Below are 26,648 nucleotides of genomic sequence, written 5' to 3'. Positions count from 1 at the left end.
TTTATGAAACAATTAAACACTTTGAGAAAATCTAAAAATAGAGATTATTTCAAGTATAGGCCAAGTATTCCCACAGGTTGCTGAAGGGGGAAAAAAAGGATAAGTGGAAGGCCTTTGATGTTGCCCTGATGGATACTACTACAGAGGATTTATTTAAAGATAGGAAACAGAATCACACATAATGAATAAGATGTGAGAGTTTGTGATAATAGTAGTGAAGAAAATATCCATAGTGATGAAATCAGGGATCCACCAAAGCAGTAAAAACATCCTTAATAACAAATATGAAACACTTGTAGCCAAAGATGTTGCCAACAATCTTCTTTGCAAAGCCAATTATGTTATGTCAGTCTTAATACACACATCAAATAAATCAATATTTATTAAGAATGTACGTTTCCCCCAATAAAAGCAACATGTTAAACCAGATGCATGATTATCTTTTATAAAACATTGCAGAATGTTTTAAATTACAAGTATAATGAAAGATATGACCAATCTAAAATATTTTTGAAAATTAAAAATATATTCTCATCTCATCTGTCTGTTGTATTATAAATACATTTCCTCTTAGCAACTTTACATTAACAATAAACATTTCAAATAACAAAAAATACAATCAATTTGATAATGCACTAAGTATTAAACTGAAGGCTCAGTTTTATTGCACATAAAATATATATTCTGCTAAGGTTATTCTATAAGAGATCATGCAGAAGAAATAATTTGTGTGAAAAGGGACTTAGAAATAGGTAGAAAGATACTGAAAAAAAAAGAAAAAAGAAACCCAGACATAAGCTAAATTTTTACTTCTCACATTAAACTACATTTACTTCTTCAGGAAGCTATATTTGGCATGTATGAATTTGAGTCCTGATGTCAACAATCACAGGTAGGATGCAAGCTGTTAAATACACAACCAAACAGTTGTTTGCTAATCCAAATTCACGGAAAACTAACTCTTTCTGTGGATGGTTTATCACCACTCATCTCCTAACTCCTCAGCACCCTTTCTAGTCATCTAAAAAAAATAAAAGTTTGAAGAAAGTATCTCTTAAGCTTTATTTTAAATGGTAAAAACTTGAGTACAGTAAGCAATAGTTTTCTCTAGCAAATACATGTAAATTGACAGTCATAATTTTACCACTGAAGTGCAAAAAAACTAGGGAGAAAAGTATAATAGTTAAGCATATATTATAAACTAATTTCTAACCTCAATTACTGAGGCTTTCACTCAGGTAAGGGAAGAATTCTAGACCATGGCAGTTGAGTTGGGTATTTATAAAATTTCCAATAACTTGTTCTGCTTTTTAAAAAAAATGTCCTTATCATAATGGCCTCTCACTTAAGTATCCCTGAAGGTATGCATCTTTCCATTAATAAGACTGCATTGAATAAACTTTGGCAATATTCAAAACGAAATTTATATTTGAAAACGTACTATGTATTATAAATAGAATAAATACATGCTTTCTCTATTAGCAAAAACCATTACCAACATATTATATTCTTAATCAAATAGTATCTTTTCTATTCAGAAGATGAATATTCTCACATGAGAAGAAATTTCAAGACTAAAGATTTCATAATTAGTATAAAAGCTAAGGAAATGAAAAGTGAATCACCATTCTTCCATGTTATTTCTGGAACTGTAAATAAAACCCACTCTGGCTTTTGCATACTAAAACATCTGCTAAGTGAATTACAAAAAAAGCTAGTGCAGATTGCAGAACACTGAGGTAAAATGTCAAACCTAGAATATATTGATAAACATGCAGCAGAGCTAAATGCAAAGATCACTGGAAATTCAAGTCATGAGAATTAGGTTCTGGTTCCAGCTCCGCCACAATGAGAACAGTTAACCCAGAACCAATCAATTAAAATCAGTAATCTCTTAATCTTAGTTACTTCATTTGTAAAATAAGTAGACTAGACTACATCAGCAATTAATAACCTTTTAAGGGAAAAGAGCCATTTTTTGTTATTTTTTTAGAAAATAACTTTTTTTAAAAAACAATTGATGCCAGAGATTTTACATCAACTTCATGTGCAGTTTACATATTTCTAAATAGAAGATGGGCACTGGATAACTCCTAAAACTTCTGCCTGTTAGCATATTTGCAGAAATTTCTTAAAGTAACTGTCAAAGGCAGAGAGCCTGGCTCTGAGGGGATGAGGTATAAGACAGGAGGAATTACAGGTAGTAGGCAAAAAACAAGCTCTACTTACCCCAATCCTATGCTGAATGACAGCCTAAATGAGGAAAATAGCTCCAAATGGGGTAACCCCTCCTTTTATAGGACACTATGCTTCTAACCTTGGAATATGAAAACTTCGAGAGATTTCAGCAATCCACTGTTCCTAATAATTAAGACTTTTTGCCTATTAATGAAAGGAGTCAAAACACTAAAAGCTGCATAAAAGTAAAGCTCTATGGTGGCCCTGGCAACCCCTGGATCAGATCACTAAAGCTTCCTTTAGCTCTAAAATTCTATGACTATAAAACTTCTGCAATAGTAATCAAATCAGTGCTTAAGAAGCTGTTTGAGGAATTAACTACTAATGCTAAGTAGGAGCTGAAAATTTTTTATTCCCTGTACTTACTTTGCTTCATTTGGCTGGGAAGAATACTTCATTTCCCTTAATTTTTGACCTTGCTGAGATAAGCCATTACTATCTCAGGCTTCATTTTAAGTAAGCAGATATCAAATAATGAAAGGCTGGCTCTGATTTCCTTTAAAAACTCAATCTAACACAATGCTTTTCAATAGAAATTCTTTAGTCTGCTGACTCTGAGAAATGTGCAATTGCTAGTAATGGCCTGGTAGGTTTAGAAACAGAGATAACTGATACTTATCATCATCAAAAAGAAATAGCTAGATTGGTAAAAAGATAGCTAACTAATAAGTAAGCTAAAAAACCCACTACACTTTCCTAGAATCTCCTTGGATTAGGATGCATCCTATTAGATCATAATATTGGTAATTTAAAAAAGCTTAGTTTTTCTAGATTTTACATGCAGACTTTTCCGCCCCACAAAATCTTAGCATGTATATATCTATTTCTCAAGTGACTAAAAATTCATAACATAAAGACACAATTGAAATGTGAATGTTAATACTTTACAAGAAAAAAAATTATTATAAGTGTGTACTATTCAAGTGCCATATTTTGTATTCTATCAAAAGCTTAAAAACTAATCGCAATCTTTAGCAGTCAATAAGTTACTAAAAGGTCTACTTCATATTTCTGTGTCAGAGGGTCATGGTCTAAAGAGGTAGTAATGTTCAACCAATGCACAGCCATTTCTTTACTTCTATTTCCCAACAATTCCAATCTTTTTTCTCAAAAAGAGAATGTACTGGAAGACAAACATTTACCAGATTTCCTGGATACTGACAGATACTAATTCCTATGCATCTGATTAGGATATCCTGAATGCATATAAATGGGGTCAATGACACACCATTAAAGTGGTGGTGTACAATGGGAACTTAAAAGAAAACATCAACTTAGCTTACTTCTATTAGACAATGTAAAATTTTGAGTTGTCATTTGCTATGTATTTTTTTTGTGACAAATTATTTTCTTAGATAATAATGCCTTTTATTCACTGAATTTTTAAGTGATATTGTGAAATCAAAGTTTTATAGTTAAATGCTGATTATAGGCTCATTTGTAATAAATAAAATTTTATGTAATACTCCTATGGCTGGAAAAAAAGTATCCTGAGTACCTTTAAAAAAAAAATCTAACCCTGACAAGTAATTTTAATACTTTTCAGGTCAAGAATACAATAAATAGATTTAGTTTTACTTGTACTTTCATTTTTTGACAAAGCTACTATTTGTATTTATTAAAAAAAGCAATATTTTTACAGTAGTCACAAGGTGAAAGAAAAAATTATCCTCAAAATATTTGTATATAAGAAACAATCAGAAAAGCTAACATTCTATTTAATTAAATTAAAATTAACCTAACCTGAATGTATATGATATGCTGAGTACAGAAAGGAATCATGACCTCGGAACTCCTCTCCCAAAAGCTAGTCAGTATTTACTAAAATATAACACTACAAAATTTTATAATTTCTTGTAAGAGAATGTTATAAAGAATATAATCCTGATAACTTTAAAATGTAATCTAGCAATTTTCCCATGGTACTATATAAACTGACAACTATCTACTGGGAACCCATTACAAGTTACCTACATATAAAATTTTACTTGTTGATACATGTGTAGGATATTCTTCAAACTCTATCACATGTTGGCTGAGAACGTAAACTTGGACAATTTTTTTCTATATTTTTAGTTCTCAAAATACAAAGTAGTAAGCCAACTACTTGTTAAACCTACTACTAAAAAAAGTTGAAACCATATACAAGATTTGGCAAAAAAGAATGCACCTAACTTCATGTTATATTGTATGTTAGGTTTTACTGTTAGTTATGTTTTAGGGGATAGCAACTTGAAAAAATCTAAATTTATATAATAATGAGACAAATTCTAATACCATTTAATTATACCACCCAGAACTCCAGGGGTGCAGGTCCCAAGATATAAATGATATATTATTTTGACATAACCTCAGGAAAAGCAAGTATTATGCATTTAATTTAAGGAGATGGAACACTAAAAGTTTTGAGGAAATAAAACTTGTTTTAGAAGGGAATAACTGAAAAACTTTTTAAAGGTTCAGAACTATCTAAGGGATGTAATGACTTATATGAAAGAAAAAAACATAATAGAGGCACACTACATATTCAGTTTATCCCTGAAGCATTTAAATAAAGGTGGTCTACATAATCATTGACTTTTAAACAATTATGAACAATGATAACTATAATATCCTTTCATAAAAAAGAAGGTAAGCCTGTGCATTAAGTGCTCTGGATTCTGGAACCATCTGCACATGAGTATCACTAACATGCACCCACTGTCCTGCTGATGCTCCTGCTGTTTCTTTTAAACCTGTAATACAAAAATAAGTAACATTAAAAACATTTTAAACCCTTTTTTTCTAATTGTGGCATTTAGCTCAAAGAATAATTCTAATTTTGAAATAAGAAATCTATAAAGAAGGGGTTTAATCTTTATATAAATATATCTGTAGAAATAGGGAAAGAAGGTATGTTGTCTTAATAGTTTCGGTAAAAACACAAAACCTTAAGAAAAATACAGGACTTTAAAGTGTACTAAATATTTTAAATGACCTGGGGTGGCTAGGTGGCACAGTGAATAGAGCACTGGCCCTGGAGTCAAGAGGACCTGAGTTCAAATCCAACCTCAGACACTTAGCACTTACTAGCCATGTGACCTTGAGGCAAGTCACTTAACCCCAATTGCCCTCAAAAAAGCAAAAAAAAATTTTTTTAAATGACCAGTATTTGCCCTCTATTCTAATATCTGAAGTATTCTTGTTTATAATACTTAAATTTAAAAAAAACTATAAAGTTTACACATTTACTAAAGCTTTTAAAATTCAAAGTTGACCAAAAAAATAGAAACCTTGAATTCAGAGTATGACACAATGTTTTAGGGATATAATAATTTAAGATCCTTTTGTTCCTAATTCAACAGGCTATAGTCTAAAACCATTAGTTTGGAGATATCCATTTACTTTCAGTTATGTTCATGCCTAGACTATTATTGAAATAGGAGACCATCTTCTCTTTTTCAAAATTTCTAAAGAAGGTGATGCTACAATTTCCCTTACCAAGTCAAGAAAATTTTTCTAATATTTATCTTTTTTCATTCTTGCCAAAGGTGTTTTATTTGGTTACTATAACAGAACTAGATAAAAGCTCTGTGTACTACCATCTATCTCTATATATTGCTAGATGTTGCTGCATATAAATAAGTTCCTTCCTGGGTAAAGCACATTCCAAGTTGTATTCTTTCAAGACATTATGGTAAAGGTAATAAGATGGTTATTTATGTAATGACAGACATATTACATACTCTTAAAATATCTGTCATCAAGTCCAGTATTATTTCAGATCAACAAATATTCCTTTAATTATCAAGAAAATTCAAGTAAAAGGGCACTGTTCATTATTTCTAATGAAACCACTTAGGCTACAAATTTGCCTCATTAGAAAAGTAATTTTTACTTGGTAGTAAAATGAAGAAATTAAATTTCAATTAATTTGATACACATATGAAGCAGGAATTTTAATATATGAAGGATGAAAGAAGCAATGAAGTATGACATACCATGGATATTTTTATTTCCAACAATGTGGTCCAATGATTTCTTGGAAGTTGTTCTGACTTTCACATAAGCTGTATAATGGCCTCCTCTCATTGAGCCACTATGCTCCACTATTCCATAAAGACCATAGAGAACTCTCTCTCCACTGGTTACATTCTTTTTTTCAAAGAAACAACAAAAAAATTCCAAATCAGTATTTTGTAGGAGTAAATGATGCTGAGGGAAATTCTAAAGGATGATTAAATTCATATTAAGTCCCTAAATATAGTTGCTATTAAAACGGCCATTGCAGAACTTCAGCACATGGAAAATAGGGATCAAATCTATTTGTTTAACAGAACTGGCAAGAAACCTAAGGTTAGCATATTAAATTTATTGTCTGGAAAATCCTAAGTCTTTAGGCTATTTTATTATCTAATAGTTTGCCCTTTTAGGAAGTACAAAGAACTGTACTAAGATTAGACCAGAATTCTTAAGAGTATTTCACTTAGCAGATAATCCTATCTTCCTTAAATAATTCCCTCTTCCTGTCTGTGGAAAAAAACTTTATAGGCAATGATTAACACACCCAAATATCAAAGATATATAAATCACTTTAAGGGACAGGATCATTAAATTCAAGTTCATTCTTTAATACACTCTTTTTTGTGGACCTATCATAAACAAAGGAAAGAATGTCAAAAACTTCATTATAAATGAAAACAGTTCATTATATATCATACCTTGCAGTTAACAGAACAAAAGGGTGCTAAATCTAGCACAAGTGGGAAATCCACGTGTCTGTTTACTTTTCGTAGACTCAAACCAGCCTTCAAGAAAAAAATATAAAAAATGTTGAAGTTCATAGAATTCATTTGATTTTGCAGACTTTGCTACCTCAACTCTGTTGCTTTTTTACCCTATAACTTTCCTCAGCATCTGGCGTTTTCTCATCTTGGGCCATGCCAGGCTGGCCTCCTTCTCCCACACTGGTGAGTTCCTTCTAGAAATACCATTCTGGAGATAAGCCCAGCCCAGGCATTTCCCTCCCAGCTAGTTCTGATTCTGTCTCTTCTATTCTCCTACACTGGTAACTAACTCCCAATACTGCCCCACTTTTCAAACCCATTTTATGTTTAGTCATCCCCATTAGAATGAAAGCTCCTTGAGGGCATGTACTGTCTTTTGTTGCTAGTATTTGTATTCCCCCAGCTAAGTACAGTGTCTGGCATGCAGTCAGGGCTTAATAAAGGGAGTAAGGGTTTAATAAATGCTTGTTGCCGACCTTAAGCATAGCACTTTATTACATAAAACCCAAAAGGTGAAAAAAAGGAAAATTATACAAAATTCATTTCCTATAGATTATAAAAAATGCATAAAAGGTGACACGGAGAAGTGGATAATGGTCCAGTCTCAATGTCAAAAAGATGGGTTCCAGTTATAACTCTGGCAACTGGCTCAGGACAATAAGCAAGTCTTTAATGTCTTAGTTCCCGGGGCAATTCTCAGGTCTGCAAGTTGTGCAACTGTTATACATTAGCATAAGGAGTTTCCTCACTGGGAGACTCCCTACAATGAAATCAGAAAGCCAGACCAAAAACTAGCAAAGTAAAAAATTAAAGGTGACTAATAAACATTCTAGAACTGGCATCTGACTAACTTAATGCCTATATTTAAAGGTGCTCAGGCAAAGATAATTATGCAGATTAGTGGCAGTATTTTTTAAAATGAGAATGAATAAGCATGCAATTTCATCACTAAAAAAATTTAAATACATAGTATTATGTAGTAAAAAGAACACTGGAATTTTAATTGGGATTTCTAGTTTACAAGTGTGACCTTGGGCAAGTTTATAAATGCCTAAGTTTCCCCTTCTGTAAAGTAGTTGGAATACTTCACAAGATTTATTAAGCTCCCTTTTTAGCTCCAAATTCTCTATTTATTTAATGCTTGCTTACTATAAACATGGAAGAAGACTCTAAAAGGATTTATCAATTAAGTGCCAAGAATTAGTAGTTATGCATCCAATATGATGAGGACCTGAAAGAAATAAGGATGGGCCTATATAATGACCTCTACTTCTTGTTTTGATATTAGGTTTCACTGGGAAGGCCCTAGGCGGGAAAACAACTATACTGGGACCTGGAATTTGTCTCTAGGTGCTTTTTTTTTTTTTAACAGAAAACCACTAAATTATAACAGGGGCTTAAGGCAGACATTTTCTTTATTTCTGAAGCATGTTTTCAAAGACAGCTTTTGTCCTCAACTATTCCTCATAATCATTTCTCATATATGGAACTTCAATTTTTTTGGGTTTGTACTTGGGCTTTGTGGGGGGACAGGGCATGAGAAAGGCTTTTACATATGAATTTTAAATATTTTTAATGAAAATTTTTATTTAAAATATTTTAAAACAAATTTTTATTATAAAAAAGTCAAATATTCTCTGTTACTCAAGTATATGATTCCATTGGTTTTACTGCAGAATCTCTGGTAGTATCCCATGGGATTTGAGGTTTCACTAAAAAATGTTGAAAATTCATTATTTCATTATTACACTAATCCAATTGCAAATATTTATTTTTCAAAGCACTGTGCTAGATGTCATGGGAGAGATAACAAGAATGAGTTTCCTTTATGGAATTTACAATCTGTAGGATGCAAAAGACAAATGACACTATTAAAGTGCAATAAGGAAGACACAAAATGCTAGGTGGATATTACAAAGTCTAGATTATGACCATAAGCTACTTTTCAGTTTAATGTTTGTATCTGTATAGCTAATTGCATTGATGTGACTTTTACCTGATGGAATCTTTTAAGATGGAGGATAAGAATGGCTGGAACAGCAGAAATGAGCAACTGTTTCCTGGCATTGGTATACACGCCTTCTGGTTTCTTTTCTGCATGAAACAGATTTAAAAAAATGTATCTGTAAAATTGTATTAAACCATGTGATATGTAATTATCCACTACTGCACTGGTTGTATAGTGTGATAAATTATTAAAAATTTTAAATATGAACTGTAAAGATCTATAAAAATACAACCATAAGAACCAAAAGAGCAAGATCTATAATGACCAAAACATAAATTAAGAAAACACTTAATTTTTAATGTTTTCTTAATTTCTAAATTCAACTGGATTTAGGTCAAATACAAGAGGCCGTCTTAGTGCCAGATTAACTGGGGTTAAAACACACTTCCTCTCTTTTAAGAAATGATAAACTCTATGAAAAGAAAGTGTTGTCAGTAAAAATTGTTATATTAGATAACTTCACTTAACTTCTTTATGGGAAGGAACTATGGGAGTATTATAGCTTCTGAAATGAGTGATATCAAAATAAAATGTATAAATAAGTTAGAAAAAATATAAATGTAAGAAAATAATTAAGTAGCATCATCAACAAACACTTGAAATCAAGTTCTACAGACAAGTGCAAAGTTTCATTGTGACTCAAATGAAAACTTTATTTACATAACATTTTATAAACTTGACATGAACTATTATTTATAATTAATAATTAAAATTATTAATAATAATGTAATTATTATAAACTAACATGAAATCTCTTTTAAAACAATGCAATACTTAGTATAATCCTAAAATAACAAAAATATCACTCATTTAACACATTTTCAGAAATGCAGTACTTCTTATTGAACAAATACACTGAACTCCATTGTCCCTTAAAATTCCACCTTTTCTGTGCTATTCAATATGAAATTAAATGCATCTGTACAAAACTTTGAATCAATATATCAGTTTTCTAACTCCCAAAAAGGCCAGGAGAAATTTAACCATGCCTACAATGATCCAAGACAATTTCAAAGCACTCAAGATAAAAATGCTATTCTCCTCTAAAGAAAGAACTGATGGAGTCTAAATGCAGACTGAAGCATACTTTTTTTTTTCTTTTGGTCTGTGTTTTCTTTTACAACACAACTAATATGGAAACGTTTTGCATGACTGCACATGTATAACCATATATCAAATTGCTTTCTTTCTCACTAAGGGGCAAGGGAAAGGAGGGAGAGATAGAATTCAGAACTCAAAATTAAAAAAAAAATGTTAAAAAATTTTTACATGTAATTGGGGAAAAATTTGAAAATAAAAAAAATGTGAACTGAAAATGTTTCTTGTTAAGATTTCTGTACATTACACACTAGATATCTACTAAAATCTGTGCTATAGAAGACCTACTTTTCTCCAAATGGCTGGACAGACACTGGTAAGGTTTGTCAACAGAGAAATCTTAAGGAAATTGTAGTGGAAACTTGATTTTTGTATTCAGGCTTTATAAACACAAATGTTTAAAGGATGCTGTGATAAGTAAATGTACAGTATGAGCAGTATGTGCCAGTACTGTGCTACGTGTATATTCCAACATGAACTTCACTAAAGCAGCTACACATTATGGTCTGATATAGAATAATCCAAGTTTATAAATTTATTTATTTTTATCCATTCAGACAAGGACACTTAGACTCTACAAAGACTGATTCATGTTAACTAAACTAAGAGATTTATTTTTTTTATAAAGCAATTGGGGTTAAGTAACTTGCTCAAGGTTACATGGCCAGGTGTTTCTGGATGGGTACTAAGTGTCTGACCCCGGACTCGATTCCAGGTCATCATGATTCTGGGGCTGGTGCTCTTATTCGCTGTGATACCTGGCCACCCCAAAACTAAGAGATTTATTTAGAAGAATGACCAATTCTGCTATCCTATTTTGCCAGTTACATATCCTCTTATCAATAATATACTGCCACTTGCATGGGACATCTCCAAATTCTTGGTGAGCTGATCCAATTAGGAAATCAGTAGGTCCAATCAGAAAATTTAGATAGGCATTTCTGTCTAAAAATATAATTAGTGCCAGCTATATAGAATCAGAATATTGTCTCTATTGCTCAGTAATGAAAGCATACTATATACTCTTAACTTTCAAATCCTCTTAATCTTTGCTCAACGATTACTAAAATATCTGGCTATTACTTAATTTGACTTGTACTTTTAAGATTCGTGATCTATGAATTTAAAGCTTATCTTATATTCGTTTATATCTTATAGGGTCATAGGCCCATAGGATTTAGAAGTGGAAGTTCATCCAGTCCCAAATCTTCATTTTGCAGATGAGAATAATGAAACCCAAAGACAGAAAATTGTTTGTCAACAAGACAGTAAGTGGTTAAGCCAGGATTTAAACCTGGGTCTTGTGACTCCAAATATAGTACTCTTTCCATTCATTACACTATATTAGTTGCCTCTATGAGATTTGGGAGGCACCTTAAGGTGATCATTCATGCATGTTTTAGCTACATTATAGTTATCTTCCCAGAAGTAGACAACGCTATTTACTGTACATGGATTCTAATCTTTCATTATGTGTCGTATTTTCTGACTTGGTCTACAAGTCTTAGGGTTCATCTTATTTGAGGGAAGTAATTCAGTCAATTCACATCAAACATTATTAACAATTGCTACTTATAAGGTGCTGGCATGACAAATATAAAAAATTATGTAGTTCTTTCCTTCAAGGAGTCTATTATCTAGTACAAGGATGAGACAATAATGTTAGGAAATAATTAGACAAAGAGTTTACCTGTAGAATTGATTTTCTTTTGGTACATCTGTTTCTTTTCGGTACAATTCTCACATAAAAGCTTGTTATTTCCCATTAGTAACTCCACAGATGTAAACTGGTAGAGACAGGACTGAATTGAACATTCTTTGGAAGAAGTTGTATAGCTCTGAGAAAGGGTTTGGAAAGCATTCTGGGGGCCATGGGATAATGTATACTTCTCCACCGAACATAATGAATTACTTGAAAAATTTAATGGCTGATTTTCATTGTTAAGCTCTGTACCTCTAGTTACAGTGTCACTTAAGCTGAATTTGGCAATGGCTTCAGTGATTGTTTCCTTACCACTCTCATTGGCAATTGCAAATGGAAGTTCAGGGACTACTGATGAATGGGGAGAAACACCTTCATGCAAAAAAGATAAACTATTGGGTCTAACAGAAATGCTTTGCTTTGAAGCACTTTCACATTCTGAAGCCTCACTGTCAGCATCAATGCTGCTTTCAGAATGGCTGACTTCCTTCTCGCTTCCATCAGTCTGACTTGCATTTGCTGTAGTCTCAGACACCCTACTTGTGTCTCCTATGGACAAAATTGAAGAATCCCCATTTATTTCAAGGTTTCCATTTTTCTGATGCATCATAACAGGAATTTTCTCTTCTTCCCCAGATGATTTTCTTACAAGTCTTCTTTCATAATTAAGCTGATTCTATATATTGACATGATATTTTCAGAGAAAGAAAGGAAAAAGTAGACTTATAAATTAGGTTCCAGAACTAGTTAAACTTTCTAAAATTATCTGCTAACATTTTATTATTCTCCAACAAATACCATTTGCAGCTACTGAAATTTCTAAATTTGAATTCCTTGATTTTTTTAGAAGCTCAGTATAATTATCTTAAAATAGATAAGAACTTACCAAGCATTAGTCAACAAAATGTTGGCATACAACGATTGTAATCCAAAATTATAAACGAAAAAGTTTATCACAAATCCTACAATTATGCAATGATGACTACCTAACAGAATTTAGGGAGGAGTCTGTATCTGTTCCAAGTTTTGCTAATGAATTACTAATATGGCCCAGAATATGAAAAACAATTTTGTTTAATGTGGAAGTGAGTGAAGGGATAAAAGAAACAAAATTTACCCAAAATCCAAAAATGAATTTAACCAAAGGCTAGCCAAATTGACTTTTTTCTCCTTTCTCAGGTGTACTCTATGACTATGTATTCTGATACAAAAAAACAAAAAAAATCTCACAATGAAAGAAAGGATGAAGAAAATCTATAAACTGAACAAATCATTTTAACTTGGGATATTTCAGTGAAGTGCTTTTTCCATTATAATGCTGCACTCATAATTGTCCAATTCCTCTTTAAGTTTATGCCTTCCGGTTATTAGATACATCTAGAAAGACTTTTCAACAGAGTAAATATAGTAATAATAAACTGATGCTAAGGATTCCTTTTTTTTCCACAGATTTCTCTATCTGTTGTCCTGGGTTAATAATTTTTTGCATTACACCATTTTTCAATAAAAATTTTGCATTCATATGGTTTTCCCTTACTATTTTTACATTTATTTTCCATCATGGCAGTACTTCTTCCTTTCTTTCCATCAGCTGACTGCTTCCTTTTTCTTCCCTGTCCTCTCCCTTCTTCTCCAACATTTATATTTTTAGTTTGGTCTCTTTTATTCTTGTGTACTTCTTTGTTGATGGTTCCTTATCATTCTTCATATTAGATTTTGTAGGGGTTTAAAAGAAAAGTCGAAGCACAATTTAGCAAGTTGAAAAAAAAAAGTGATAAAATCTACTAACCATGAAAAATATTTGTCCTGTTTAATTTTTTAAGTTAAAAGAAAAAAAAAGGCCCTTGGCAAGTAATTAAGATGTCTGAAATCAACAAGTATTTGAAATCTATGAACTAAAAAATAGCCAACAAGAAATTTAATTCTTTGCCTATTTTCAGGTAGATTTTTTTTTAGGCATTCTAGACAAGGTATCATCAACTATCAGTCCAGACATAATAAAAATAAATATTTTTTCTTACCAGAATTACATAATTTATAGTAATCGGTCAATTCAAATAATGAGGCATATTTAAATGATTAAATAAAATAAATATCCCTTAAAATATTAATGATAAGGGCGGCTATGTGGCACAGTGAGTAAAGCGCCGGCCCTGGAGTCAGGAGGACCTGAGTTCAGTTCTGGCCTCAGACACTTAACACCCACACAAAAAAAACTAGCCATGTAACCTTGGGCAAGTTACTTAACCCCAATTGCCCTCCAAAAGGCAAATATATATATAAAAATGATAGTTTGTAATTCTGCCAGACATTCTTACAGAAATATCTTGAGAAAGTGACAGGAAAAAATGCAAGTGTTCTGAATCCGTCTTTCTAAAATAGATTCCCCAGAGATTAATAGACACTTCTTCACTATAGAATTTTAAATCTTTTAATGTGTACTAGCTAATTTTACATCAACTATTATCATATATGATGAAAGACTACCAAACAGACTAGAAGATAAAAATGTTATTTTATAAATTTTCTTTTTCTGGTCTAGACTTGGAATTTCATTACAAGAAACTCCCTCTACCAATTCAAAAAGACAACTGATCTGCAACTAAAAGAGTATTAGAGAGTTACCTGTGGTGCAGAGAAGTTAAGAGACTCACCCTGAGACACACAAAGAGGAAATATGTGTCAGAGGTGGGATGTGAATCCAAGCAATCTATCCACTAGGCCATTTTACTTATCTCCTTCCAAATTGACAGAGAGGCACTGAGGTTCAAAACACAATCTCTCATATAGGAGGCAAGCAGTAAAATCTTAACTAAGACCAAGTCAGTAAGCCACAGTGAAAAAAGGCAAAACTAAAATTCTTATGGGATGAGGTAATTTAATCAGATTTCTGAGTTTTTGTAGAGAAGATTTTCCATTGGGTTATATATATTTGCTGAGTTCTTCTTTGTGTTACTTCTTCACTCCTGGTTAAATTCTAGTCAATTTTCCTAAAAGCTTTGGGTTAAGAGGTAATTTAGAAATTAGTCTTTTCCCCTTGTTTTAACTTTGTGAGGTTTTATTAGAATTGTGTTTTATCTTTGTTGATTTAAAGCTAAGAATAACCTCTCTATGTTATTTTATTTACTTTTTATTATTCTATCATACAGTGATAAATCAGGTACTAGAAGGGACCTCATAGGCCACTTAGTACAACTCTGCTCTCTCATTTTACACGTTAAGAAACTGAAGCCTAAGATAGTTAAATGACTTGTCTGAGGCCACAAGCAGTAAACAAAAAAGGCATTATCTAAATCTCAATCCTCTGATTCCAGAGCCAGTGCTCTTTTCACTGTTTGACAGTCTCCCAGTAAATTACTGTATTAGAGGAAATATTCAAAAAAAGAATGTTTCTTCTATGTACATGAACTTTAATTAAATGTGTTAACTTTGTACTTTAATCTGGTTAGACATATTTTAAAACATGTATACATATACAGATTAAAAGTATGCATACCTGTTGACATTTTACAATATCAGGCATATTAATAACAATATGCCAAAACCATAATCACCTGATCAATATTACAAAGAAAACATTTAAAAATACAAAAAACTGATTAAAATGTTCTAAAATAAACAAGCACATGAGATAGCTCTCAGAGAGGAAGAGGGATATTAAGGATAACTATGATGATGTAAAAAAGAAAAGACATTAAAACTTATTCAGAAAGAATATGAGAGCAACTTCAGCTCTTTTTGCTTTGGTGCCTGTAAAAGGTCAATTAATAATGAAATAATTATCTGGAAAAAAAACATTTTTTTGAGCCTGAGGTAGTTCCCATGTGTTACAGAAATCAGATTATATTGTGCTAAAATGGTTATGAACATTATTAAAAGAACATTATTAGAACTGTGCTTTACAAACTCTTAGGCCATGAAAGACTCAGAAGAACATGGAAGCATATTTTCCTTATATTGGTTTAATTTCTATAAAATTTCATATTCACCAAATAGCACTGCTTATTTTAGATGATACCACAAAAAGTCTAATTTAATCATGAATACAACCTGGAGGGCTAAGAAGTAGCACTAATTATTAGGATATTAATTTATATGTAGTAACTATATAACATATCTAAAAGGCACAGAACTTTCCTAAACTAATATTCTATTCACTATATTTCACCTACTATAAAATGTCAATGACCATTTTGGTAACAAAGTGACTTATTTAAGGTCCGTTGCTTTTTTTCAAATTTAAGAAAAAAAGACAACTTTTAGATCCATGCAAGTGGGGAGGGAGAAGAACAGGAGAGGGCCCAAGATTTCATCAGTATAGGGAACTCCTGGTTCTGCAATCTCCTTTCAACAATATGAGCTCATTGGTAATTGCTCATCCTAAAGAGATGCTTGAGGAGACTGAGAAACTAAGTAACTTGCCCAAAGTCATACAGGAAACATGAGACAAAAACATGACTCAGGCCTTAATGACATGTGCACAGCACAAAGTGATTTATTACTACCAGTAATAATTACTATTACTACTAGTTATTACCTACAACTAGCATGAGGTACAATGTTGTGTATCCCATCTTTAGCCCTGCTGAGTGTAGTACCATGAAATTATGAGTAAATAAATTCAAGTAATATACATGCACACTAAAATTAATAAATATTAAATACCTTATTTGTGTACATTTTAAATGAACAAAAAATAAATCTACATATCAAGTGCACACAATCTTAGCTTACCTTATCTTTAGTTAAGGAGTGTTTCCTAGTACTTTTTAGATGATTATTCTTTGTAGTAGCAGTAGTACAGCTGTACTGATCTAGGTCTGCCTCTTGTAAACTCTTACATTTATTTATTCTTCCCAACGGAACAGGTTTTGACACCTAGGTAGATCCACATATAAACAAACTCTATAGCAAATAGCTTTTGAAAATGCCCATTTTGTTTTTATATTCACTTGAAATGTAAAATTATTCCTTCTCCTATACACCAACCCCAATAACTAGAGTAACAAGCATAATGGATCTTTTTAATACTTAGTTATTAGATATTAAATTAAAAAAATATCTTCCATTTTATTATTACTTCCTTTGGCATCTAAAATGTTACTTATAAAATCTTTTAACAGTTTTCTTTTTTCTTACCCTTTCTTCTATTATAGGAAGCGAAAGATCAATGAAAGGTTCTTTCATGGCTGAGATCTTTGAGAAAAGAAAAGCAAGAGAAGACTAAAAAAAGTATAAATACAGTAAAATTCTTTAACAATTATTGTGAGGCTTTTGTTTTTAAAGAAACACAACTTATAAAATTATGCTATCAAAACTACAGAAATTAATGAAAAATTTTCAAAAAATTCTTTGTATATAACAGTTCAGAATATTGAAACAGCAACAGTATAGAAAAACCTTTTCCAAATGATGTAGAGTTTAAACGTATTGGTACCATTTTAAGGATATATGAGTTTATTATTATATATTGGTTTAATTTCTATAAAATTTCATATTCACCAAATAGCACTGCTTATTTTAGATGATACCACAAAAAGTCTAATTTAATCATGAATACAACCTGGAGGGCTAAGAAGTAGCACTAATTATTAGGATATTAATTTATATGTAGTAACTATACAACATATCTAAAAGGCACAGAACTTTATGAAGTTATCTCAAAGGAAATAACATTTAATAAAAATTGATTTTCTGGGAAAAGTATTGCAAAGAGAGAAATGTATTTTGGAGCAAAGAGAACATAGCAAAAAAATGCTATTTAAGAAAAATTGTTTTTTCTTCAAGAATATTCATAAAATATATTCTAAAAATTTATAATGATGCCATGAAGACACATATTAGATTTAAATGTGACAGGATATAATATGATGTAATACATAATACTTTTTAAAAAGTAGGTACAGAGAGAACACATTGGAAAATGCACTAGCATTTTTGGCCTATTCTGCCATTATAATAAACCTGTACCAATTCAATCCTTTAATTTTTCAAAATTTCACGATGGCAATAAAGTACTTTACCAATAGGTTCAGATATTAAAATGAGAGTTATCAAACAACAGGAATCCCATGAGATGATTTAATCACAATTTTCCTGGTAAAAAAAAAACTAAGTATGGCATTGAAATGAAAATGAATACCAAATTCAGTAACAGAATTCAATGGAAAAAAAATTCAGTAAGTTGTATCAAAATAAACTTTCTGTGTCATTAGTAAATGCTTGTTGGTTAACAGAACTCTATACTTCAATGGAAGGAAAATAATAGTAAATTTTATTTTTCAATTAATATTTTGCATTAATACTAATATTTTAAATTAATATTTTTAGGTTATTACAATAGTATCAGACCTATTTTCATGCAATATTCTTCCCACTCCACTCTAACAACTTAATATGAGTAACAGTATCTGCTTTCCTTACTCTCTCTCTTTTTTTTTGCTTTTTGGAGGGCAATTGGGGTTAAGTGACATGCCCAAGGTCACAAGGCTAGTTTTTTTTTTTTTTGTTAAGTGTCTGAAGTTGGATTTGAACTCAGGTCCCCCGGACTCCAGGGCCGGTGCTCTATTCACTGTAACACCTAGCGGCCCCTGCTTTCCTTACTCTTACATGCTTGTTTTGAGGATCAAATGGAAATAACATATGCTTATATGTGTCTAAAATGATTTTTATATTCATGCTCTAGGAAACAAGCATCTAGGAATGGAGAGTATCATGGGTTTATTTTTTTCCCACTTAGTAGTATTTTATTTTTTCCAATTATATGTAAAGGTATTTATTTATGAGACAATTAAAGCAAAGTGACTTGCCCACCAGGGTCACACAACTAGTAATGTCTGAGGTTGGATTTGAACTCAGGTCCTTTTGATTTCTGGGCCAATGCTCTCTATCTACCATGCCACCTAGCTGCTCCTAAATATCACATTTCAGATGAGACTAAGCCATTATTTATTTATTTATTTTTTGCTTTTTGGAGGGAGAGGGCAGGGCAGTTGGGGTTAAGAGATTTGCCCAACGTCACTCGGCTAGTAAGTGTTAAGTATCTGAGGTCACATTTGAACTCAGGTCCTCCTGACTCCAGGGTCGGTGCTCTATTCACTGTACCAACTAGCCGCTCCAAGGGACTAAGCTATTATGAAATGATTCCTCATATACATTCTGCCAAGTTATACTTAAAATAAAACAATCATAAAGTCAATATGTAATTGTGATCTATCATTCCACATTGAATTGCATTCCAAAATACCTACATTTTCACATTCCTCACACATGACTGTGCTAGTCAATTCACCAACAAAGATCCTATCTATGAAGTTCATCTTCACTCCCTCTCTTCCATATGCTGCAAAAACAGTGCTTTTTTAATTTGAAAACATATGTAACATCAATAATAAAAATAAAACGTTTTATTTCATTCAAACATAATTAGAAAAGTGTAGATATTTACTTTATATACTAAATATATATGATATCCTTTCTCCTCCCATATTTGCTCCCTCCCATCAAGTTTGAGAGAATCCAAAACCTCTGAAGGGTTAGTTACAACAGATGAAAAGTTATAAACTGTAATTAAACCTATTTGCTGAAAATAAATAGCAGCATTGGTCACAATTCAGATGTAACTGCTATTCCCAAACTTTCTAAATTTCTTCTCTACCAGTTTAAGTATTAAAATTCCCAAGTACAATGACTATTTCATTAGGCACTAAAATATGCAATTAACTGTTACTATTTTTATTTACTTAGCAATATAAGTGTACACATTAAAAAAATTGTTATAGGCATATTTGTCAACCTATCTTTCTACTCTTCCAGGACCCATACCAGTCATATTTCACATAAACCTTTAAAGCAATGTCATATCATGAAAATACATTTCTTTTGGATAATTCTTTAAAAACAGTAAGAAACTCTAAGGAGGATGAAGAAAGTTTGTTTGCTACATGGGAAACCTATCTAAAAACAAATGTCACATGGATGAATGTATTTATGTGGACAGACATACAGAGATATACAAAGAGACAGACACCTAAAGAGATAAACTGACAGAGACAAAGAGAAACAGACACTCAGAGACAGATAATACAGGTTGACAGAGAGACAGACTTGGTCTAGATCTGTAATTTCATTAGTGTAGCTGACTTCTGGTATGGAGATTCCTTCCAATGATACAGATTAGCAACTTTCCTGAACTTCCAGTATTACAAAATAGCTTGGGACATTGGGAGATTAACTGATTTCCCAAAGAATTACATATAACCAGGATGAGTCAGAGGCAGAAAGTGAACTCAGGTAGTCCCAATTATAAGTACAGATCTCTCTGTCTACTACAGAAGAGGCATTAAATTTAAAAGTCTGTAAGGAAGTGACCCACCTCCCTAGTGTACCCTGAACCAGATTAAGATGTAATTGGGAAATATTTAATAAAATAAATATAGTACTGCATTTATTACAGTATATTGCCGCTCAAATATATGCTAAAGTTAATAAAAACAGGCCTGCTATAATAAGTCTTTAATATGTGGGAAATGATAATGATCTAAATTGAAATTTAAAAACTTCAAGTCATTTCATTTAGTAAACAAACTAATGCCGAAGAAAATAAATGTTTGGAGAACATTCAAGTTACTAACAGCGGGTGATTCATAAACTACCATCTAAATCAAATTACTTGAACAATTTCCTCAAAATTTGTGCAAGTCATCATTATTAAATTTCAAATGTAAGGAAGCTGATGATATTATAGGTTTATAAAGGTACAACTTGAAAGATTACAGAGAGAAAATTCTGCTTGAGAACACAAAAAATCTGTTAAAAATTGGTTGAGAAAAATTAGTCAGTTATTCTATTTATACACTAGATGGCACTACTCTAACACAAAAACTCAGCTAACAGATTTAGTCTTTACAATAATCATTTTAAACGAAAATGTAAAAAAGAAATTCTGAGGAATGCACTAATTGTTTTCAAGTTAAAGCTATAGATTATATAAATGTGATGGTAAAAGAATTAATATACCTTTGATTTTTTTTCTGGTTTCCTCATCTGCAGTTTTAGTAGTTGGATTATTAAATGCTTTTAGAATGCCAGTTTGTATTCTCTGTAAAACAAATCCAATAAATATTTTAAGACAAAAAAATATAAGGCTTGAATTTCGTGAAATAGACAGTTTAGTTTGTTGTACTACAAAGTTTGTTTTTCTGAATAAAAATACATTTCTCCACAGAGGCATCATTGTATGTCAAATCTGTCGGCGACCTGTAAGCTTTCTAACCTTTCACCCATCTACAGTAAAAGGAGTCTCAAAAGATAAGTCATAACCTCTTGGGGCTTCAATACCAAAGGATTAAGTTTGATCTCTAAAGTGAATCTTAAGCTATAAATTCCATGAAACCCAATTTCTAATGGTGTATTCATTTCTTCAGTTCCCCCAAACACCACTTTATGTTTCCTTGTGGTTTAAAAATGTCAATGTAGTTCCAAAAAGCAAGGAACTCATTCTTTTTTTTTTTTTTTTTGCCTCTTAGAGGGCAATTGGGGTTAAGTAACTTGCCCAAGGTTACATGGCTAGTTTTTTTTTGTGTGTGTGGGTGTTAAGTGTCTGAGGCCAGAACTGAACTCGGGTCCTCCTGACTCTGGGGCTGGCGCTTTACTCACTGCGCCACCTAGCTGCCCCCATTGTCTTCTTAATTTAAAAGTTTTGGGCTCATTATTTCAAAGTATTTTATCATTCTTCAACCATAGCTACAGAAAGTAGTATATGTAGATGATGAACAAAAATTTAAACAGTCCGATTTGAGACAAGTTATTTTTATCATTTTTTTCTTCAATTATGAGTCACATAAAATTCTTCTAAAACAATCTTCAATACTATTATGCTGATTAGTACTAGGCGAAGACCAGGATACCAACTGTCTATATCAAGAAAGAAAATTAAAAGTTTCACTAATCACAGTTTAGTACACACTTAACAATCATGAATAATCATTTGCTGGCATTGAAATATATACTATCTACTTAATTAAAGCCATTGCTGGCTATCAAATAAACAATAATGTTTACATTTCTATATATCTCATTTTCCACACATATATAAATTTCAGGCATTAAAGACTGTTCAAGGTATATATAGAGATGATTTTTTTTTTGGCTTTTTGGAGGGCAACTGGGGTTAAGTGACTTGCCCAAGGTCACATGGCTAGTTTTTGTGTTCGGTGTTTGAGGCCAGATTTGAACTCAGGTTCTCCTGACTCCAGGGCCGGTGCTCTATTCACTGCATCGCCTAGCCACCCCTAGAGATGAATTTTTAAAGAGGTTTCTAGGAACTCGGGTGAGAGGGTCCAGGAAGGAAGAAAGTCCTTATCTCAAGCAGATACAGTAAAACACTTCAGCTTCCTGAGAAACTCTTGGGATGAGGCATTTGGCTGGCCTGTAGACAAAGGGGCTCTTAAACTGACCAAGAACTTCTCTAGCTGAATGAGGTCCATAAGACTCTTATTATCTCTATCATCTCCCTCCCAGCTATAGCCTGTCCCCTTAAACCCTTTGTTAGTCCGTGATCCTTTTCCAAGCTGGCACTTTGGTCAAGGCCCAGCAGCCCCACCAGTTACATAATTATAGCTCTGCTAATTCCTAGAACAGATATTAATGTGAAAATACTGGCACAGTTTGACTTAGTGTGAAATACAAGATTTGTAAAATTCAAAATTACTTTTGTACTTAAAAATCATTTTTTTTAATTAGTTTAGCTACTCTATCTCTTTCCTGACACTCCAAGTTCCTGCCCTAGCATCCTGGTCTGATTAGTTCAGTTCTATTATTTTATCTAGCCCGGATCCAGACTCATCTTGATACTCCCCAGTCAGCCTCCAACCTCCCTCCCTGGCACCCTGGGCTTTAGATGGATAAGCATTCATCATATGTAGCTTAGATCTGAGCCACTATGCTTCCTCCTAATCATACTTATGCTTCTATGCTCCTGACCACCACTTCCCTTGATGTGTAATTTTCCCTATTATAATGTAAGCTCTTAGAAAGAAAGGATGTTTTGCTTACTTCTATTTGTATTCCCTGTATTTAGCAGTAGGTGATTAATAAATGGTCTTCTAACCCATTTTCTTCCACTTAATGCAGTAGCTAGCAATTCACAACTAGTCCTCTTTATCTTGGGCAATTCAGGCCCGTGTTTTCTCATACTGTAGCTATTCAATATACTGAAGGATTTCTTCTTATTGGTTTTTCTTTGTCTTTAATTTGTTTGTTTACTTTTAGTTTACAAGATTCAGTTCCACAATCCCTTGAGTTTCAGATTTCTTCTTACTGTGAAATTGAGTTTTATTTATGAATTGCAGTCAATGGCCTACAACAGCAGATCTCACATAAATCCCAGTTACTAGTTGCCTAAGAATTTTTAGCTTATTTAAACATAATTCTGAATATATATTATTATACTACCTGGGGAAGTCTCTATGTCAAAGAAATTTTCAATACACTAAAAATCTCACTAATATGGGCTGTTTAAATTTGAAATTCACAATAAAAAATTAAAAATATTTTTACAATTCAAACTACTTATTAATTTTTCTGCTTGTCCATTATCTAAACTATCATTAACTAGTTAAGATCTTATGATCTGATCAAGACATTAAGCTATGTAAAAATAAAAATGAAAGGTCTGAAATAATTTCAAATTAAATATGTCCACCTCTTGCTTGAGCTTGCCATGATCCTTAAAAAACCAAAAATACACAAAAAATTCTAATCAATAAGTAATCCACTAAGCTGATTGCTATAAAAATGTTCACAGGCCTATATGCAACCTTCTTTGTTGGGATTTGTACTTTTGAAAGTTAGGTTAAAAAAAGACACAGACTTTGGTCAGAGGATTCCTAACAACTGTAACACATTAATCAGTTAGTAGCAGGATCCAAACTACTTTAAAGCCCTGCATTTAAACAGTCTCTCAAGCACCAGAATACCTGCTAAGTATAATTTCAATTGAGTAACTGACAGTTCCTGATTTAAAAATATTCCTTATTTATAGTAATATATATTTCAAAAAAATATAGAAATATTGAGAAAATGTTGAATGAAATTATGGCAAAGAAATTACATCTGTAATAAAAAAACAAAGAGAACTGGAAATCCTTATTGAAAGAGAAATTTTAACCTTGACAATTTCAAATATAAGAAAACATTAAAAAATAATTGTAGTAGCTCATATTTTTCAATAAACTTCAATACATTCTGATTTTAACTGAGCCACTTTTAAAGCCATAAATGAGTTCTTTCAATTTTGCAGCTTATATGTTGTTAGGGTTTTTAGTATTATTGAGCCAAAAAGAAGGCTCTACATGAACACATGATTAGATTGTTCCATGCAATTGTTCTCCGAAAAACTGTTCCTACAATGCAGGAGCATTCACTTTAACTTTGTATTCAACAGGATTACTCTCCTAAACTTTACATTCACTAGAAAACATTTTATGAAAATAGCCTGAAAGAAGGTCAGTAGCTGTAATTATTTCTAAAGGATTCTGGTGGCAGACATATTGCTGTAGGCTTTCTTCAATCAAAAAACACATGGTAGTGACACTCTACAACAATAGCACGATTAACAGCTGTGGAGTTCCCAGGCTAGACAATGCTGCTACTGCTTGGGTACTCACTGTATCTGACTGGCACAACTGTCATTGCTCACAAGGCTGAATAGATCCTCAGACTTGACACTCTAATTTTGTCACACTATCTAAATTAGGAAAAAAGAGCTTTTCCTAGTAATCTTGCTGAGCTGTTTGAGGTGATAAAGTCACGCGCGCACACACCATTCATATGTGCATCATTACAACAAAAGAGGAATTGTTTAATTGCAGGAGATAGTACCAAATTTCATTAACCTAGTAGCACATATAAGTATCTATATACTTGTATTACAGACAGACATTAAAAAATTCAAAGTAAATCAGTTATTATAATTTAAATTGGATTCAAGTACTTGGCAACATAAAGTTGCACTTCACAAAACCAAGAACAACAGTTCCTTCTATCAGTCTGTCATAATTAATCCTATTTTAACTGACAATTTTATTATCTATGGGGAATTACACCTCACATTACTCTATCTAGTATGTGACTTTCACAATTTCTTATTCAGCTATCCTTCCTCCAATGCTACAGTTACAATAATTACAAAATACAGAACAGTATTATAGTTAGTAATTTTATCCTGAGACAGACTTCATGCTTTGTCGGATTAATACAAATATTAATGGGGATTTTTTTTATATTGGGAACAGAAAATGCATAGTAAAATCCCATCAAATCTCTCAGTTTATCAGTACATTTAAATAAAGGGTTAATATCCAATCAACTCTAGATGCATGTTATTACAGAATTGTTACAGAATCCCACCAATTCAAATAGGAATCCTCCTCTACATCATTCAATTCAATATAGAATTCAACCATAAGCACCTAAACTATGTGCAACTGAGCTAGTTAATATAAATAAAAATATTAAAGTCTATCCTCAAGTACTTTATTGATCTATGGGGAAAGATAGAAAAAAAGGTAAGAAAATATAGTGCAATACAAAGCAGAATGTGATAAATACCAAGGAGAAATACATAACAAAGCATATTAAGAATAAGTAGAAAGGGGTGGCCAGTGGAGCAGTAAGTAAGAGTGCCGGCCCCAGAGTCGAGAGACCTGGGATCGGTTCCGGCCTCAGATACTTGGCACCCACACAAAAATAACTGGCCATGTAACCTTGAGCAAGTTACTTAACCCCGACTGCTTTAAAAAAAAAAAAGATACTGGAGCTCATTTTATAGATGAGGAAATTGAGACAGAATTAAGTGCAAGGTCACAAAGCTACTAAGTGTCTGAAGCCAGATTTGAACTCATGAAGATGAGTCTTCCTGACTCCAGAACTGTACTCAATCAACTGTGCCAGCTAGCTGCCTTGACATCATCAATAGAAACAGGTAAACTAGAAGGATAGGTTGTATTTAGTTACACAGGCAGAATCTTATAAATGGCTAAATGATGTCACAGAAGGGTTTTGTAATTTCATGACATGGTTTAGCTAAAATACATTAAAATAATATAAATTAACACTGGTTAACAATGATAGTACTTTATTTAAGCTACGATTCTTATCCAGCACCTAGTACAGCGTTCTGAACAATAGGTTTATGAAGTACTTATGAAAACTGTTAGAAAATTCTAATCCTACCTGGTTTTCCTCTAATGGTAATTGGGCAGGAAGAAAAATTGGGAGCAATTAAGATAGAGAGATGCACTACTTCAGTTTGCAACAGTAGAAATGGAAGGGGTAAGGCTAAAGTATACTGATTTTTTTTTTCTTTGAAGGATATGGCTACTTTGAAGCATGTTACTTTTTAACTTAAAAAGAGTATAATTTTTTTTTTTTTGGCTTTTTGGAGGACAACTGGGGTTAAGTGACTTGCCTAAGGTCACGTGGCTAGTTTTGTGTTAAGTGTCTGAGGGTGCATTTGAACTCAGGTCCTTCTGATTCCAGGGCCAGGGCTTTATTCACTGCGTCACCTAGCTGCCCCAAGAGTATTAATTCTTATGATTATTTTGCAAAAATTTCATTCTATATGAACAAATTAAAAAAAAAAAGAAATGTAAGTTCTTTTAATATCAAAGCTATAAGAAATCAACAGACTGCTAATAGCTAAAGTTATATAGCTGTGGTAGAGTGGCAGAAAAATGATCTTGACAAAGGAAATTAAAAGAACAATTTATAAACTTGAGTTCTTTTTTTTTTTTTTTAAGCAATCAGGGTTAAGTAATTTGCTCAAGGTTACATA

At 32.2% G+C, this 26,648-nt stretch overlaps 1 protein-coding gene across 6 annotated transcripts in view; it reads right to left on the bottom strand.

The window, feature by feature from the left end:
- Nucleotides 1-360: 360 nt before the first annotated feature.
- USP45 (ubiquitin specific peptidase 45) overlaps nucleotides 361-26,648 on the bottom strand; it is an 87,324-nt gene continuing 61,036 nt past the window's right edge. For 4 of the 6 annotated variants that reach the window (XM_069077168.1, XM_069077170.1, XM_069077169.1 and 1 more), the window contains 9 exons: nucleotides 20,831-20,912; nucleotides 19,063-19,154; nucleotides 16,952-17,008; nucleotides 16,547-16,690; nucleotides 11,801-12,488; nucleotides 9,001-9,098; nucleotides 6,939-7,025; nucleotides 6,219-6,372; nucleotides 361-4,973 (listed from right to left, as the gene is read on the bottom strand). In XM_069077168.1, coding sequence (XP_068933269.1) covers nucleotides 4,843-4,973; nucleotides 6,219-6,372; nucleotides 6,939-7,025; nucleotides 9,001-9,098; nucleotides 11,801-12,488; nucleotides 16,547-16,690; nucleotides 16,952-17,008; nucleotides 19,063-19,154; nucleotides 20,831-20,912 — 1,533 coding nt within the window. In that variant the 3' untranslated portion in view covers nucleotides 361-4,842. Of the gene's footprint in view, nucleotides 4,974-6,218; nucleotides 6,373-6,938; nucleotides 7,026-9,000; nucleotides 9,099-11,800; nucleotides 12,489-16,546; nucleotides 16,691-16,951; nucleotides 17,009-19,062; nucleotides 19,155-20,830; nucleotides 20,913-26,648 lie in introns of those variants that run through there. The other 2 variants (XM_069077172.1, XM_069077173.1) reach the window with 2 other exon arrangements.

This window comes from Petaurus breviceps, unplaced genomic scaffold, assembly GCF_028583685.1.
Source record: "Petaurus breviceps papuanus isolate PSGF00001 unplaced genomic scaffold, PetGlider_PUasm1.0 90977, whole genome shotgun sequence".
Lineage (NCBI taxonomy): Eukaryota > Metazoa > Chordata > Mammalia > Diprotodontia > Petauridae > Petaurus > Petaurus breviceps.
Note: the sequence above shows the minus strand (reverse complement) of the source record. Positions and strands in the feature narration are given on the sequence as shown.